The sequence below is a fragment of the Phoenix dactylifera genome, unplaced genomic scaffold, assembly GCF_009389715.1.
Source record: "Phoenix dactylifera cultivar Barhee BC4 unplaced genomic scaffold, palm_55x_up_171113_PBpolish2nd_filt_p 000696F, whole genome shotgun sequence".
Taxonomy (NCBI): Eukaryota; Viridiplantae; Streptophyta; class Magnoliopsida; order Arecales; family Arecaceae; genus Phoenix; species Phoenix dactylifera.
Window position 1 is genome coordinate 821 of NW_024068079.1, and position 18,056 is coordinate 18,876.

At 40.2% G+C, this 18,056-nt stretch overlaps 1 protein-coding gene and 1 pseudogene across 4 annotated transcripts in view; both read right to left on the reverse strand.

Annotated features, from left to right (window-relative positions):
* Positions 1-2,220: 2,220 nt before the first annotated feature.
* On the reverse strand, positions 2,221-2,318 carry LOC120106937 (annotated as a pseudogene).
* Positions 2,319-12,327: 10,009 nt separating this feature from the next.
* The window catches only part of LOC113461511, a 67,438-nt gene continuing 61,709 nt past the window's right edge, over positions 12,328-18,056 (reverse strand). For 3 of the 4 annotated variants that reach the window (XM_039120055.1, XM_039120051.1, XM_039120052.1), the window contains one exon: positions 14,840-17,480. In XM_039120055.1, the coding sequence (XP_038975983.1) occupies positions 17,395-17,480 (86 nt within the window). In that variant the 3' untranslated portion in view covers positions 14,840-17,394. Of the gene's footprint in view, positions 17,481-18,056 lie in introns of all 4 variants that reach the window. The other variant, XM_039120053.1, reaches the window with a different exon arrangement.

Sequence of the window (18,056 nt, forward strand, 5' to 3'; positions counted from 1 at the left end):
TGAGCCTGGAGAAACCGACCGAGTTCGTTGTGAGCTCGATAAAAACAACAAGTTTGGTTGTGAGCTTGCAAAACAACCGACTGTAATCCTAAGGGGGTTATAGTGAATTCCCAAGAGAGACTTGGGGAGTGGACGTAGGAGCAAGGGGTAGCTCCGAACCACTATAAAACTCTGTGTTTTGCATTGGATTGTCTCTCTTCGTCTTCCCCTCACATCACTCACAGCACTTAGCATTAATTAAATAACTTGCAATAGTTTTTTAATTAATCCAACCCACATCGTTTTAATTATCTAAATTATTTTAAACCCAATTCACCCCCCCTCTTGGTTGTCTATCTGGGCAACAAATCTAAAATTATATTAAATAATCTAATAATATATTTTGTTCCCTGAGGATTCGACCTCGGACTTCCGAGATTTTACTACTTGTTGCATTCTCCTGCACTTGGGAGAACATTTCTGTGACGCATCAAGTTTTTTGGCGCCGTTGCCTCGCGACGTGGGAACGGCTGATTTTATTAGTTATATTTTAGATTTAAATTAGTACTTAATAGTTAGTCTTTTCCTTTCGAAAACAAAAAAAAAAAAATTCTTTAACTGCTGTTTTTTTATCCTGGCACAGTCTGCATCAAACTCTGATATCAAAGTAATTAACCGTCTGATTGAACTCAAATTTGGTCGTCAGGTGCAGGACCTGTGTTTCTTCATCCGCCAAAACGGTCTGATTGACATTCTGAGATTAATTATTTGCAGGACCATTAGATTAATACGAACCTTGCTGCTTTCTGTTTTAAATTTTCTGTATTTAATTATTTAGAATCAGAATTTTATTGTTATCATATCTCATTAACCCTTGTTGCTAATCTGGAAAATTTTAAGAAAAAAACTTTAGAAAAGATCGAGGGTGATTATTCAAAAAATTTAAAAAAAAAAACCTAAATTTCACAATTTCAAATTTCAGAATTCAAATTTCAAACTCTCAACTCATAAAATTTAAAAAAAATAAATAATTTGCTTGATCACTTATTCAATTGAAATTTAAATGTCATGTCATAAAACATTAAAAAAAAAAATCTCTTGATTGTTGCATATAGTATAAGGCATCAGCATATACAACAATAATTCTAAGGGCTGAACTCATTTAAAAAGATAAGGTCGGATTTCATCACTCGTCCTTAGCCCAAAATCACCCCATTACATATAACTACTCCTAACGCTTAACCAAAATCAACTAGACCGCGGCCCCCTTAAGGACAATTCGAGTGCTCAATAGGATGACAGACCACCGAAAGTTGCACCAAATTCGCCTTCCTCTGGCTTAGTTGATGTCTAGGCAAGCTTTGTCCCTATAAGGGAGACAGTTCATCGTTCGAGAGGCAAGTGGGTCTTCTAAGTGGGACCTTTGCGAACGGCATCGTGACCCCTCCACTTACCTGGGAGCTTACTGGTCAGACTCGGTTCATTAGACCGGATTGGAGCCTTAGGTGCCCTCTTCAAACTAGTTAGGAGTTGTCAGAAATTTAAGAAAAAACCATTAGAAATTGAGGTGTAATGTTTAGTTGCATGTTTGATTGTGAATAGATTTTTGTTTAGGGTGTAGTTTTAGGGTATCTTTAGTCGGTTTTATTTAATATATTTATTTTTTTAAAAAAAAAAACAAAAACAAAAAAAAATTTAATTAAATTTTGTATGCTAGGTTGGAATAGGGATGACACCGGTCGATTAAGTCGTACAACTTTAGATCATCCCTTAGGACACATCCTTGAAATTCCTTCGCAGTATCTCACACCTTGTAAGATGGCAAATTTTCCTGATGATGTAGGAAGTCACCATGGTGATGAAGGTAGACCCCCAGTTATGACACTTCGACAATACTTACATCCCACTAGAACTAGTCAACCTTCATGCATGATTATTCCTGAAAATGTAGGACACTTTGAAATCAAACCAGGAGTAATTCAATTGCTGCCCAAGTACCATGGAATGGAATCCGAGAACCCTTATCTTCACCTTAAGGATTTTGAGGAAATTAGCATCACATTTAGAGTGCCAAATGTATCGGAAGACGTCCTTAAATTGACCTTGTTTTCTTTTTCCTTAAAGGATAAAGCCAAAACATGGCTGAACTCCTTGAGACCTAGATCGCTAGGAACATGGCATGATATGCAAAGAGAATGCCTAAAAAAATTCTTTCCTGCACAAAGGACTAACTTTTTGAAAAGGCACATTAGTAATTTCCAACAAAAAGACCATGAAACATTTTATGAATGCTGGGAGAGATTTAAAGATTTGCTTCTCTCTTGTCCTCATCATGGGTTTGAAACATGGAGAACCATTAGTTTCTTTTACGAAGGGTTGTCTCCACAGTTAAAACAATTTATAGAGACTATGTGCAATGGTCTATTTTTGGAAAAGCAACCCGATGAGGCATGGGACTATTTAGATTCTCTCGCAGAGACTGCACAATTATGGGATACAGGGGATAGAGTGAATAAACCCTTACCTAAGCCTACTAGCGTTGGACACGGGGGCCTTTACAACCTTAGTACTCAGGATGATATTCAGGCTAAAATGGCAGCCCTTACTAGGAAGGTAGAGGAAATTGAACTTAGAAGGATTGAACCCGTCAAGACCGTAGAACATAACAGTGAGTGTTGTAGGATTTGTGAGATGCCTGGCCATCTCACCACTGATTGCCCCACAATACCTGCATTCAAGGAAGTCTTGCAAGATCAGGCCAATGTTATGAATACCTATCAAAAATTTTCAATAATCCTTTTTCGGGTACTTACAACCCTGGATGGAAGAACCATCCAAATTTTAGGTGGAGGAATGACCAACCTCAACAAGTATATAACCCAACTCCTCCACCTCTGCAACCTCATTATGCACATGCACCCCCTCAAAAATCCAGTCTCGAAGAAACTTTGCAATCTTTTATGCAAGGTCAAGCTAAAATCAATGATGAATTAAGAAATCAACTGACAACGCTGACCACTGCTTTAAGTGCTCAAGAGAAAGGTAAGCTACCAGCTCAACCACAACCTAATCCTCAAGTCTACGGCGGTAGCAATGCATCATCTTCAACTTCGCATAAAGAACAAGCGAAGAGTATAATAACTTTGCGAAGTGGAAAGGTTATTGACCAACCGGTCCCAGAACAAACACAAGTCATACCTGATTCTGACCCTTTAAAGACAAAAGAAAAGGATAATGAAGAAACTGAAGCACCAACATCTACTGAAAAATTGAATGTCCTTTTTCTGCACCTTTTCCACAAAGATTAAAGCCCTTGCAAAAGCTTGAACCAAACTCTGAAATTCTTGAGCTTTTTAAGCAAGTAAAAATCAATGTACCTCTTCTTGATGCAATCAAACAAGTGCCTTCCTATGCAAAATTTTTAAAAAGATTTGTGCACTGTCAAGCGTCGTTTAAATGTCAAGAAGAAGGCATTTCTGGCTGAAAATGTGAGTGCAATTTTACAGCATAACATTCTTCCTAAATATAAGGATCTAGGTTGCCCAACTATCTCGTGCATCATTGGCAATTTTAGGATTGAGCGAGCATTGCTAGATTTAGGAGCGAGTGTGAACTTGTTGCCATATACGGTATATGAGCAACTCGGTTTGGGTGAGTTGAAGCCAACAGCTGTGACCTTACAATTTGCTGACAGATCAGTGAAGGTTCCTAGAGGAATTATCGAAGATGTGTTGGTCCAAGTAGACAAGTTCTATTTTTCCTGTCGACTTTATCGTACTGGATACACATCCGGCTTCCAATTCACCATCTCAGATTCCGGTCATCTTAGGACGTTCATTCCTTGCAACTTCTAATGCATTGATCAATTGTAGGAATGGTGTCATGAAGCTTTCTTTTGGCAATATGACCTTGAAACTGAACGTCTTTAGTATAGGCAAACAACCCAGTGATCATGAAGAAAGTAAAGAAGTTGAATGGGTTGAAAACCATTACGGAAGAATATTGTTAAAAGAAACATTACTGAATCGGCCGACAATGGTTAATAGATTGGTGTTCTGAAGCAACTGCTGATGATGTGGTCCCACCTGTTTTAGATAATTCGGATGTCATGATGGTCAATGGATGGAGACCGGAGTAGAGAAATTTGAAACAGTTGCCACCTCGAAAAGCAAAGATAGTACCATCCCATGAACAAACACCTAAGCTCGAGTTGAAACCTTTACCGAAGGAACTCAAGTATGCCTTTCTTGGATCCGGAGGACACTTTCCCTATAATCATCTCATCTGATCTTGATCATGCCCAAGAAAGAAATTACTTGGTGTTCTAAAGAGTTATAAGGGAGCTTTAGGATGGTCTATTGCTGACTTGAAGGGGATTAGCCCTTTAATTTGCACGCACTGGATATATTTGGAGGACAATGCCAAAACCACAAGGCAAATGCAACGCAGGTTGAATCCTTACGATGAGAGATGTGGTTAAAGCAGAAGTCCTCAAGTTGCTTAACGTGGGTATTATTTACCCAATTTTCGACAGTAAATGGGTAAGTCTACTCAAGTCGTTCCTAAGAAGTCGGGTCTGCGATAGTCAAAAATGAGCAGGGTGAACTAGGGTCCCAACTCGTGTTCCGACGAGTTGGCGCATGTGTGTTGACTACCGAAAATTGAATTTGGTCACTAGGAAGGATCACTTTCCCCTACCCTTCCTAGACCAAGTTCTGGAAAGAGTTGCAGGACACAAATTCTATTGTTTTCTCGATGGCTATTCCGGGTACTACCAAATCGAAATTTCACCTGAGGATCAAAAGAAGACTACCTTCACTTGTCCTTTTGGCACATTCGCTTTCCGTCGGATGCCATTCGGGTTGTGTAATGCACCTGCGACATTCCAAAGATGCATGCTCAGCATTTTTGAAGATATGAACGAGAAATTTTTAGAAGTGTTTATGGATGATTTCTCTGTTTTTGGTGATTCTTTTGATGATTGTTTATTATATTTACAAGCTGTCTTAGCTCGGTGTATAGAAAAGAAACTGATACTGAATTGGGAGAAATGCCACTTCATGGTGCCAAAGGGAATTGTCCTAGGACATATTGTTTCATCGAAGGGCATGGAAGTTGATAGAGCTAAGATTGACTTAATCGTCAAGCTACCTGCACCCAAGACGGTTAGAGATGTTAGATCATTTTTGGGTCACGCAGGATTTTATAGGAGGTTCATCAAGGACTTTAGTGTCATAGCTCGACCATTATGTAACCTCCTATCCCTTGATACACCGTTCAATTGGACTGAAACCTGTCAAGAGGCATTCGAAAAATTGAAGTCTATGCTTAGCACTGCACCCATTGTGCGACCACCCGATTGGTCATTACCTTTTGAGATCATGTGCGATGCTAGCGACTATGCGATAGGAGCTGTCCTAGGACAACGCAAGGATAATAAGCCATATGTCATTTACTATGCAAGCAAAACCTTAAACGATGCTCAAATGAATTACACCACCACCGAGAAGGAATTGCTTGCAGTAGTATTTGCATTAGACAAATTTCGCTCTTATATCCTTGGTGCTCCTATTGTTATCTTCACGGATCATGTAGCGCTAAAATATTTGCTAGATAAGAAAGAGGCCAAACCACGCTTAATACGATGGATACTTCTACTCCAAGAATTTGACATCACTATCAAAGATAAAAAGGGAGTAGAAAATGTAGTTGCTGACCATTTATCACGGCTAGTTTGTAATGATTCGGTGCTACAATTGCCCATCAAGGACTCGTTCCCTGAAGAGCAATTGTTTGCACTTTCTACTATGCCATGGTATGCTGATATTGTAAACTTTCTTGTCACGAACCGGATGCCGGAGCATTGGGGATCGAATGATAAGAACAATTTCTTGCGTGAAGTAAGGAGTTATTATTATGATGCCCCCTATTTGTTCAAGTATTGCAATGATCAAATCTTTAGATGATGCATTCCGGATCATGAGATACAAAGTGTACTCTCTTTTTGTCATGCCAGTGCTTGCGGAGGACACTTTGCATCTAAGAAAACGGCAGCTAAGGTGTTGCAATGTGGTTTTTATTGGCCTACACTATTTAAAGATGCCCACGAGTTCTGTAGGACATGTGACCCATGTCAACGTGTTGGAAGTCTAACTCGTAGGCAAATGATGCCTCTTCAGCCCATTACTGCTATTGAAATTTTTGACATGTGGGGCATCGATTTCATGGGCCCATTCCCACCATCTTTTGGATGAGTACATTTTAGTTGGTGTTGAGTATGTGTCCAAATGGGTAGAAGCTGTGCCTTGTCGAACAAATGACCACAAACCAGTTTTAAAATTTCTTAAAGAAAACATATTTTCTAGATTTGGGATGCCCAAAGTTATAATTAGTGATGGGGGAAAATATTTCTGTAACAAACCTTTTGAGATCCTGTTACGAAAGTACGGTATCACTCATAGAATTGCAACTCCTTATCACCCGCAGACTAGTGGCCAAGTAGAGTTAGCCAATCGGGAGATTAAACGAATTTTAGAGAAAACAGTGAATCCATCATGCAAAGACTGGTCTTTAAAACTTTCTGACGCATTGTGGGCTTACCGTACAGCTTATAAAACTATTCTTGGTATGTCCCCGTATCGGCTAGTCTATGGAAAAGCATGTCATCTACCTGTTGAAATAGAGCATAAATCGTATTGGGCCATTAGAAAATTAAACTTTGAACTGTCAGATGCTGGTTTAGCCAGAAAAATACAACTAAGTGAGTTGAATGAAATTCGTCGGGATGCGTATGACAATGCTAGACTTTGTAAAGAACGAATGAAAATTAGGCATGATAACTCAATTCTAAGAAAATCTTTTGAACCTGCACAAAAAGTTCTTTTGTATGACTCTCGCTTACATCTGTTTTCTGGAAAGTTACGATCAAGATGGACAGGTCCTTTCATTGTAAAAACGGTTTTTCCACACGGGGCAATTGAAATTGAGAATCCACAGGGTGGCACAATTTTTAAGGTAAATGGACACAGATTAAAATCTTTTCTTGAGAATTTTGCAGATGAAAAGGACTCCTTTTCCTTGGGGGAGCCTTCTTATGACTGAACATGAAGGCCAAGGTATGTGTATATTAGTTAGAATTATTTTTTTCTTTTATTTCTAGTTTTCTTCTTATTTTGTAGGTCTTCTTTTCTGGAAATCAACAGCTCAAGGTATTCTTCTTCTCTCTATTATTTTCTCTATTGTCTCTCATATATAGTTTTCTTGCATTTTTTTTACATTGAGGACAATGCAATGTTTAAGTTGGGGGGAGGGAAATATTTTGATCAAAAAAAAAAAAACTTGTTTTTGCATTTGATTTATTCTGTTACTTTCTTTTCTGAGCAAATGCACATGTATTTTCATATTGAGTTTGTGCAACAATTAAGGCAAGGAACACATGCATACTATGACTGATCAGAGACCTATTATTAGATCCCCACACGTGTACTTAATGACAATAGGAAAGCCTCAGGAGTTCACATTTGTTAACTACATTTTTGTTACCTTTATCCGTAAAAGAAGTACGAGTATCCTTGTTCGTACCATAAGGTTCATGATTTGGTTTTCACATAAAGATAGAGGTTGAATATCCCAGTTAGATTACTTAGGTGCCTTATGATCCGACCTTGGTTGACCTATAGTCACAATGCAGTCACATATATAATAAAAAATACCTATATGGTTCAGTCTATCTTCTCTTTTCTTGCATAATTATAAAAAAAAATCCTTCTGATGACAAATCTAGCCTCGTGGCGTAGTCTGGTTCGAGTAATTAAGCCCGAGTGGTGTTTCACCTAATGTCTTAAGCCAACTGGATCGGGGTTCATTGGCTGAAAGCTCGCTACATAGACCTTACTAGAGCCTAATGAGGTTATGGGTATTAAAAAAAAAAAAGAATGAAATAATAATAAGCATGTATGAGTTGGTCAGGCTGAACCCAGTGACATGTGGTAATAGCTGGTTTGACTCCATTGTATTGGACCTCTGTGTACCCGGATTGTTTAGTTGGGATTGATAGCTCTTTCTTTACATGCGAACCATTCTTGACAAATTTAGACAACATGTGATATTCTGAAAATTTGATGGATCAGGTTCTAATAAATTGTAGAAAACACTTTTGAACTTGAGTAGTGCACCTAAAACTCAGGCGGTGCCCTGTTGTGGTGGAGGTATTAGTACTCTGAGAAAGTCATGCGATTTGATGCACACTACACTTTTATATTTCCTTGCTTTGACAGTAGCCATGCTTGAAAATAAATATCAATTAATTACATGTGTATTAGCTTAAGATTTATCTCATATTTTTTTTTTATTAGAATCTCATGTCATATAATTCATGATGTTTGTGGATAACATCCCTGAAAACCCTCACGAGACAACACTCGTCCACTAGGGTAACCTAGGGGTTTAACGGCTTGTTGCACATGCTAAGTGCAATCGTGATTCCTACGAAAGTGAGTACTTATCTTAATTTTATGCAATTAGTTCTAATAAAACATCAAAGGATCAACCAACACCTTTTGCACTCTCATTTTATTATCTGCTCGTTAATTGCTAGAGACTAGCAATAAGCTAGTTGGGGGGTGTGATGAGAGCACAAAAGTGCAATCTACACATCACTCAAATTAGTATTATTGCTAACAAATAATGATAGAAGTGCTGTATTAATATTATATTTTTGTGGGGTGCAGGTGATCGTAAATTAAAGTTAAAATATGCATTGGGTCCAAAAAAAGATGCATCACCATATGTGACCAGCCAACCGTATGGGTCAACCCCAGTTGCATACTAGAAAGAGGTTAAGTTCAGCCTTTCAGGTTCACTGCAGCCAATTCAAAGCAGCCTGTGCACCCGTTTGTGATTCTCCCACTTCATCCCAAGCGTCCGCGTGCAGCCCATCATCCCAGCGTGCAACCCCCCAGATCTCAGCTTCCGCATCCAAGCTTCCGAGTACACGTGTTCAGCCGAGTTCCCAGCATCCCGTATCTCAGCATCTGTTCGCGTCCCAGCTTCCTTCAAGCATCCAACCGTGATCCCAGGACCCGTAAAGCATTGCAGCCATCTGCAAGTATCTCCAGATTTCATCCATCCGAGTCCCAGCCTCTTCAGATCCTACACACGATGCTTGCGGAGCCCACGATGCATGCCAAGCGTCCACAATCTCCCGAGCATCTCCGCGTCCCAATTCCATCTCAAGCTCCATCCGTTCGCTACCCAACCTCCCAACATCCTGCAGTCGTCCACCTCTTCCGCATTCACAGCTTCTCCCAGCGCGTGTGATCATCCCGCAACCGTCCACGGTTCATCTTCCTTGCATTCCAACAGATCCCAGCTCCAATCCTCCTTCCGTTCGCGATCAGATCTCCATTCCAGCATCAAAGCAGGATCCTGCGTCCGGGTATCTCGCGGCCAGCCAGCATCCGCATCCCGGATGATCGCCTCATCCCGCGATCAACGCCTCAAAAGTCCATCTGGTCCGCTTATCTTCATCTGGTGCGAGAAGGGAAGGGAGGGAGCTGGATATATCTTGCTCGGCTGGGAAAGAGCTGGGGGATCCCTCATTCGAAAAATAAAGCATCAGCTGTTGTGAAAAAAAAAAAAAAGGAAGAAACAGGGCATGCCCTGTTCTTCCGAAAAGAAATAAAAAAAAAAAAGAGGGAGAGGCTAATATTTTAATGGAGGGCTGATATCTTGTGAAGGGTGATGGAGGAACCTTTGATGTCTTATTTTCTTTCAAGTAAATTCTGAACAATTGATCTCTTTGATTTACATCTATTCATATGTTTTTGATTCTTGCATGTTTATTTATGAGATAGATCTTTTATGGTTTATATTTCTTGATTCATGGATTATTTCGATGTTTGATTTGTCGTAGACGTAATCGGCACGATAAATGCTTAGATCTTGAATTCATGTTTTCAAATTGTATACTCCATGATTAGAACTATTCTATCTGATTGATCCTTAATCAAGAATCGCAGAATTTAATTATTGAAAATAATATTGTTCATCCTTTCGTGTCTAACTAAAAATATGCTAAACAGATCGTTGTTAGAACCGACGAACAAAAGTTAAATTTAAATTTTTACTCTTACCTGTTCTACTCAAAGAATAGCGGTTGTAAGAGGTCGATCCACAGGGAGGCGTTTGGAGTTGCATAAAAATTAGAACATTCACTCGGATTCAAAATCGACTTTTGAATGATGGAAGAAAAAACATTATGTCGGGGATATTGACTGATTTCCTGGTCTACCAGAGAATTATTTTTTATTAAAATCAACTAGAGGACATATACTTAGATTTAAAAAGCATTTATATATTTAATAAAAAAGAAAGCTCTGAACTAAAATGGATGAAAACAGTGCTAGGAATATTGAAGACTAGAACATCAATTTCATGAAAGAAATTTTAATGTATTAAAGAAAGATTACAGAATCTGAGGAACGGAAATTAAAAACAACATAAATTAAAAACTTTAGCATAAATAAAACTCTTATTTAAACTAAATCTAAAAATCCCAAAATAACATGTTTCAAAATAAAACTCTTACTAAAAAATTAAAACATTGCTCTCAATTAAACTAAAGAAATAGGAACAACATAATGCTCAAAATCACTAATACACAAATTAAAAACATAACTTCTAAAAAAATAAACAACAAAAACAATAAAAAAAAAACTAAGGAAGCGTGATGCTCTGTTTTCAAATCTGAAAACAGAGCATTACTCTTCCCCTCTTTCTTCTCTCACAAATAGAACGTTCCCCTCTCCTTGGACAAAAACCAGCCGAGCTCTTCCCTCCTTCCCTGGTTCTTGGCCTCAACCCCAAAACCGAGCACACCCCCCTTCCTCTTCTTCCTTCTCCTCTTATAGCCGCGGACGGATGCCTGATGCGGAAGGGAGATGGCAGACGCGGTGAGGACGCGGGGAGGAGTCGATCACGGACGAGATCCGGGCGCTGGGAGCAGGCTGGATCGCTGATCACGGGCGGAAGCTTCGTGGACGGCTGCTGGGAGAAGAATGCGGAGGAGTGGATCACGGCTGGGGACGCGCTGAAATGGAAGCGATCATCCGAGATCGCACATGGAATGGAAGGCGATCCTAGATCGATGGGAGGACGCCGTGGACGCTGGGGCTTCCTTCTTCGGGTGCTGTTGGGAGCTGAAGCGGAAGGTGGGCTGCTAGCACGCGGTGGGAGAAACGCGGACGGCAGGAGCGAAAATGGTGCTGGGATTTCGAGATCACGGAAGGAAGGCGTCGATGATCGTTGGAGCTCGGATGCGGCGTCGGAGGCTGGGATTCCGGCTCGGGATTCCTTCTTTGGACCTTGGTTGAGAGGCGGGCTGGTGCGAGGAGCCGGACGCGATCGCTGGGAGCTTGGATCACGGCTTGAATAGGGAAGGAGGATAGCTACGTTGGAAGGAGCTGGGAGACACCAAGTTCCATCCAATAGTCATATAGAAAAAAATAGTGTGATATGAAATTTGGCTTGTAGACGGGTCATCTATTCTGGCTAGAGGTCAAGTGCAATTCTTTCAAGTCATGGGTCACCCAGCACCTTATAGTTATGATATAGCCAATTTAGATTTGCCCAAAATTATCTTCCAAAAGCACAAAAGAAATGGACCCGATTCGGACCCAAACCCGACTCGGATCCGAACCCGACTCGGACCCGATTTGAAGTCAAATTTGTACTCAATGTGCATTTTATCTCTAATTTATACTAATCTATGTTAAACCCAAATATAATATTAATCCAGTGAATTTATCATTATCGGTTAACAATAACACTAATTTTAGTAACATGTAGGTCGCACTTTTGTGCTCTCATCAAATATCATCGAGGGGGATCCCAGATCCCTACACTATCTTAATCTATCCAAATTTTAATTCTCTGTTTACTGATTTATTTTCTATTTGCAAAACATCATCTTTATCCACAAATTTATTGAATTAATTAATCTAAAATTATATTAAATAATCTAATATATATTTCGTTCCCTGAGGATTCGACCTCGGACTCCCGAGATTTTACTACTTGTGCGATTCTCCTGCACTTGGGAGAGCATTTCTGTGACGCATCATGATGTGATGAGGCGAGGTCGCCGTACGACTTAGCACGTCGCTCGAGTTAGTGCACGATCAGGCGAATTAATGCCTTGATGTCGGAGATGAGGTCGGGATCAGAGAGTTGTCACGGCTGACTGGACACTGCCGAGCCGATTTGCCGTGTGAGGACTGAGGATCCGTAGACAATAGGAGCCACACGCTTTAATTGTTGAGTAAGCCGGAGACATACATTAATTGTTGAGTGAGTCGGGGGTTTGCAGAGGGCATGCGCATTAAATGCCGGAGGCGGTGGCAGAGTATGGCCCCTGATTGGACTTCGGCGGGACGCAACCGTGGTAGGTGGGCGGCGAGATCGGACTTCCGAGGTCGGGGGTTCTTTGGGTCGGATGTTCCAGAGTCGGGCACCGAGCTCGGCCGCCCGAGGTCGGCCGTCATCCGCCAAGGTCCTCATGCACTTGGGGGGGGAAGCTACGCTCCCCCAACAATCCATAATGCCAAGTACTAGGCCGAGTCAACACTCACATTGTCATATTGCCCTAGGCATATGAAACGTGCATCACATACAAAACCTCTGGAAGCTCCCTTTGATAAGTTGCCTCTCAGCCTTTGTGACGCTCACGGCCAGTATTATGAGGCCGTTAAAATTTTGCCCTTCACTCAGGCAAACGATCAAAATTTATTGTCAACATGGATTTGCCGACTCACCGGTGAACGGTAACTCATCATGACCAACAATCTCGAACTTCGGCCAGGTGTTGATCGAAACATCTTCCAGTAGTTCAGTCAACTGCAACTCACCATAACTAATGACAGTTATCTTCCACTACGCACATTTGATCGCATAGTTGTCTTCCATTAACTGTCAAGCCATTAGTCACACCTTATCAGTCATGGCTTATGCTGCCCGTTTCTCTCACTTCGGCCTACAATACAATCTCCTGCACTTGGGAATCTCCGAAACCGACTCAGTCACCTTGGTCCGTAACTGGCCATCTTCACATGCTTTATAGTCAATCACAGTCAAGTCTCAATCCTTTGGCCCACTTATCTACATCATAGCCGAAGTTCCCTCCTTCGGTCTAAGCCTTCACACTTAGTAGAACTTATTAAAAGCGCTCCATTAAACTCGGTAAGCGTCACGTGATTCGCACCTATTTTTGACTTTGCCGAAATTGGTCTACGTGGCGCTTGCTCATAGTACTTTCTTGGTTGTTGAGATGTAGTGTAAACACTAAACACAAATATTATGTAATCTTCATACAATCTATACTTATATCATCCACACATACTATTAATGAGGACTTGTGCTATCATAATTTTCTATACAGGCATTTATTCCCCAAAAAAGCATAGGGATAAAACCACTTTATGCAACCCATGTTCCAGCCTTCCTGACGATGTCTTCTTTTTTATTTTTAATCAATACCTTCCAGCTGATGTCAGTTGCTGGATTGCTAATATCAGCAATTATACAACCACCAGAAGGCTGCTGGCTTCTGGAATTGTTAAGGGCGTTTGTTTTTCATCCTCCACCCCATCCTGGGTGGTTGATTGTCAAAAGGAGCTCAAAATAAGTTGCAAGAATCTGCCCAAAATCTTTCATGTACTGATTGCTGCAATATTCTGTGGCAGTATTTGTATTGGACCCCCCTCATCCAGCCCGATCTGCCATTAAAATTTAAACTGAAGCTTATGGAGCTCCTAGTGCAGCATTCTAAAGACTCATGGCCAACCATTAGCTGGTTTGAGCATAGTCAAGCCTGAAGCTCTCTTGACAAGAATTCTTGCCTTGATTGTGAATAATCATTGCTTAAACCCCTCTGAGAATATATTAGAAGAGTTAATTTGATGCCCTATAGGGGTGCAACTTGGGCAGGATTAACCTGAATCTGTCACAACCAAAATCATAGTTTGTGTCAGGTTAGGCTCACATATGTATGCCTAATGTGGGCTGGGTTTGGATTGGAAGAAGCCAACAAAATTTTGTAAACGATTCTAAGTTTTGACTTAGAACTATGAGAACCCAATCTGAATTTTTACAATTAGGCTCTCAATCTAGACTTACACCAACCTGAATTAACTAGTGTTAACACAACATAGTTCAAACTGTTAGTTGGATTTTCAGAGTTTAGCTGGTTCAAACTTTTTGTTGGGCTGGGTCAGGTCCAATTGGGGTTATTGTTGGTTGGGTTAGGCTTGGTTATCTGTCCATCCAATACGGCCTATCCAAGTTGCTACTCTTATGGATGTTTGGCCAATAAAACAGTATATCCCCCGATCTCTCCCAAATCCCTCTCGCCTCTCCCTCCCCTCTCGCCTCTCACTCTGTATCCTCCTCTCCCGCTCCTCACTCTCCTCTCTTCCTCTCTACCAATCTTCCTCTCCGACCTCCTCCTCCAGCCTTTGCTCTGAGTTTTGGTCCGCTCTCCAAGGAAAACCCTAATGTCCCCTCCAATGATGCCGCCATCCACAACGAGGGCCTCGACCATCTCCTCGGCCTATTCGAGTGCATCCTCCTTAGATCGGTGTCCAGATCTTTGTGACCAGGTGCATCCTCTATCTCTCTCTCCCTCTCTTCCACTCCTCACTCTCCCCTCTCTTCTCTCCCGATCTTCCTCTCCCAGCTCCTCCTCTGGCCTCTATTCTAGGTTATAGTCTTCTGTTCTCTGGAGGAAAACCATAGCAACCCCTCTGACGACACCACTATCCATAGCAAGGGCCTCATCTGTTGCTTCGGCCTTTTTGAGCTTATCTTTCTCAGGACAATGTCAGGATCTTCATGGCCAAGTGAATCCTCTCTCTCTCTTTTCTCCTGTCCCTCTCCTCCATGCCTTGTCTATCACCTTGGCCAGGTGTTCTGTACGAGTATCGTATTGGACTAGTTGCCAGCTAGTACGAACCTCAGTACCAGTTTGGCAAACCAAGGGCTAGATGGATATTCATTTTCAAGCGTAGTGCTCACAGTTACATATCTGCTATGAAAGTTTAGCTCATTTGCCGGAGCAACAAGGTGGTTTGGATTTGTGATCTTTCATGGCCATCTTATTGGATGTTACCCATAGGAACATGTTCAACGCCTCTAATCCAAAGCCTTCCTCAACTACTACTTTAAGTGGTATTTGGATCTACTAAACAATCCACTTCAAGTGACAGACACAAGATTAAAGGATTTGCTCATATCCGATGACATTAATAGAGGCATCCATTTAATTGCAAATTTCCAGTATTTGGAGAACTCAGGAAATATGGAGTTGCTTACGAGGTCTACATTCACTATGTCTCATGAGTAGCAACTACTCTTAATTGCTTACCTGCATCTTAAGGTCAACAGTTGATCTGAAAGTTCTATCCATTGATGTCCTGATATTTGGAGTGAGCAACATGGAAATAGAATCATCTCTCCTCCTAGCCAGGTCAAGAACCAACGATTTCATGATTGTTAGCAGCTTTTCCAGTTTCTAATGTAACTCAACTTTGAGCTTCAGACTCTTCATGGACAGCCACTCCATCATAATTCATGATAACATCTTGAGTCAATTATTTCTGGCTAGTAGCAAAGGACCTATCAGGTTCACCCATCTTTGGTTGCTATTTGTGCTAGCCAGTACATCTAGACTTCTTAATGTTTGATGTACCATCCATAATCGCCTAGTTCAAGGCGTACCAACCATGCAGGGGCAGAAACAACATGAAAACACCATTTGGGTAGGTAGAGGCCTCGAAACAAACCATACCGACCCATACTATCCTAAATCAAGTTGAACCATAGCGTATCGCCGAATACCACCCAAAATCGGAATGCGTACGATACCATACTGACTCGTACCAACCCATACCGTTCGGTTTCAGAAAATGCCATAATAAAAAGTGAGAAAAAGGGGTTGGAATCTGTCTCAGTATGTTTGCATATCATAATATACTGACCTACTACTCTGAACCAGTAACGTACTAGTACAGTACCTAGTACCAAGATTACGGACCTGTTCTAGGTCCCTCACTTGGTTCTTAATGGTCTTTTCACTAGGAACAGAAAAGATCACCACAAAGAGGCATGCTTCAGATTTTGAAAAGGTGGACCTAAGACCACCACTATTATCATCTACACATCACCCTCTAAGAACTTCACCATTAGCTGTTGATTAGACTATATACAAAACTAACATATGCAATTTCAAAAAGCCTTGTCAATGATGAGCTAGTAATTTCATTTTCCCTCCAGCCAAGCCTACTACATTTTGTATCTCAATCTTCTTAGGTTTGAGGTAATAAATTTTGATGATTGATTAATGAAGAAAGGATATCTCTAGTTTTTTTTTCTTGTGATATGATTCCACAATGGAGGTGTAAGACCCAGATTTCAAATGCTAAGTGTGATTCATAAGTCTTGGAGTGAGTCTGGAATTATTCTTCCTCTTCCCTTTCCCCTTTTTCTTATTTCATTCCTTTCCTAGTTTACCTTTCTCATAATCATTGTAATCAAAAATGTATTTTATTTCCAGAGATCTTTGATCTCATATACATATCAAATTTACTCCCATCAAGCATTTGATTTCTAGGAATTTGATTTCAATTATTCAATTGCATAAATTCTTAAAAAATTCAATTTAAACCATAGAATTCTAAACCCTAGGTTAGATAATAGCCACATATTGCTTGTTTTTCTTTAAAATCATTGCCTTTCTGGTTTGATTTTATCATGTACTCAAGTCTTAATCTAAATTTCCAGAAATTCATAGGTCTCAAAACCCATCCTAAACCCTTATAGATCCATATCCATATACCTAAACCCTAGGTTAGATAATAACCATGCATTCCTTTTTCCTTTAAACTCGTTACCTTTCTAGTACAATTACATCAAGTACTCAAATCTTAATCTAAATTTCCAGCAATCTATAGGTCTCAAAACCTATCCTAAACCCTTATATATGCCCATGCATAGACAATCTTGCATCACCTTGCATATGAAGATATTAATTCCCGAGTTCACTTTCACTTCCTCATGCACACTCTTATAGTTTCTGGCTTTATAGGGCCAGATTGGCCATATTGAGTAGTATATAAATGAGGACTAACAGAGAATTGAGACCAAATTCTGAAGGGATTTACGAGCAAACTTCAATGGAGGGAACAGTTCTGAACAAGAACCACTGGAGAACTAATATACATGAAGCCACCGTCGAATAGATGTCAAGGGAAGATAATTATGATGATATTTGTTGATAATATATATTTCCAAGCATGTAAAGCAAAATGGTAGAGCTGTGCAATCTGATTTTGTTAACCCAGGATCTATATATTGTTAATTTGTCTAAAGTATGCGAATAAATTGTCTTTCAGATAGGTTACCTTCGATTATAGATTCAAGAAACTTCTCTGCTGCCAAAACTTCTCCACCTGCATAAGAAAAACAATTTGAATACTCTGCTTCAGAAAAGTCAATTTAACTAGATGTATCTCACCATTTAAATAATTTACAAGTTATCGTAAGACTGAAAGAAATCAAACCAATAATTAATAAGAAACAAGTTCTGCAGCAATAACTAGAAGACCTGCCTGAGCTTTAACATAAGCCAGCATGAACCAAAAATTCCCTCTAGTATAAATATATATGAATGAAGAAGAGTGTCATGAATGTGATTAAAGACTTGCCAAGGCAAATTATGAAGCATAATTTGAAATAATTTTGTGGGTTTGTAGCTTGTTTGCTGCTCATGAGAGTTTCCGTAAATGCAAAATGACTGAACAAGATCCATCTTATCATAAACTTTTTACTAAAGTTAATGCAACAGCAGAAATAATGGAGTATGCTCATCTGATCGCACTCAAATTACAACTTATCTTTTAATGAACCTGAAAGTCCACTCTCTCCAGACTGAACTCAAGGAGTACTTTCAAAGGCAAATAATGAATAGTACACTTAGAAAATATAGTAATGATAAATGATATGGCCAATGATATCAACAGATTGGC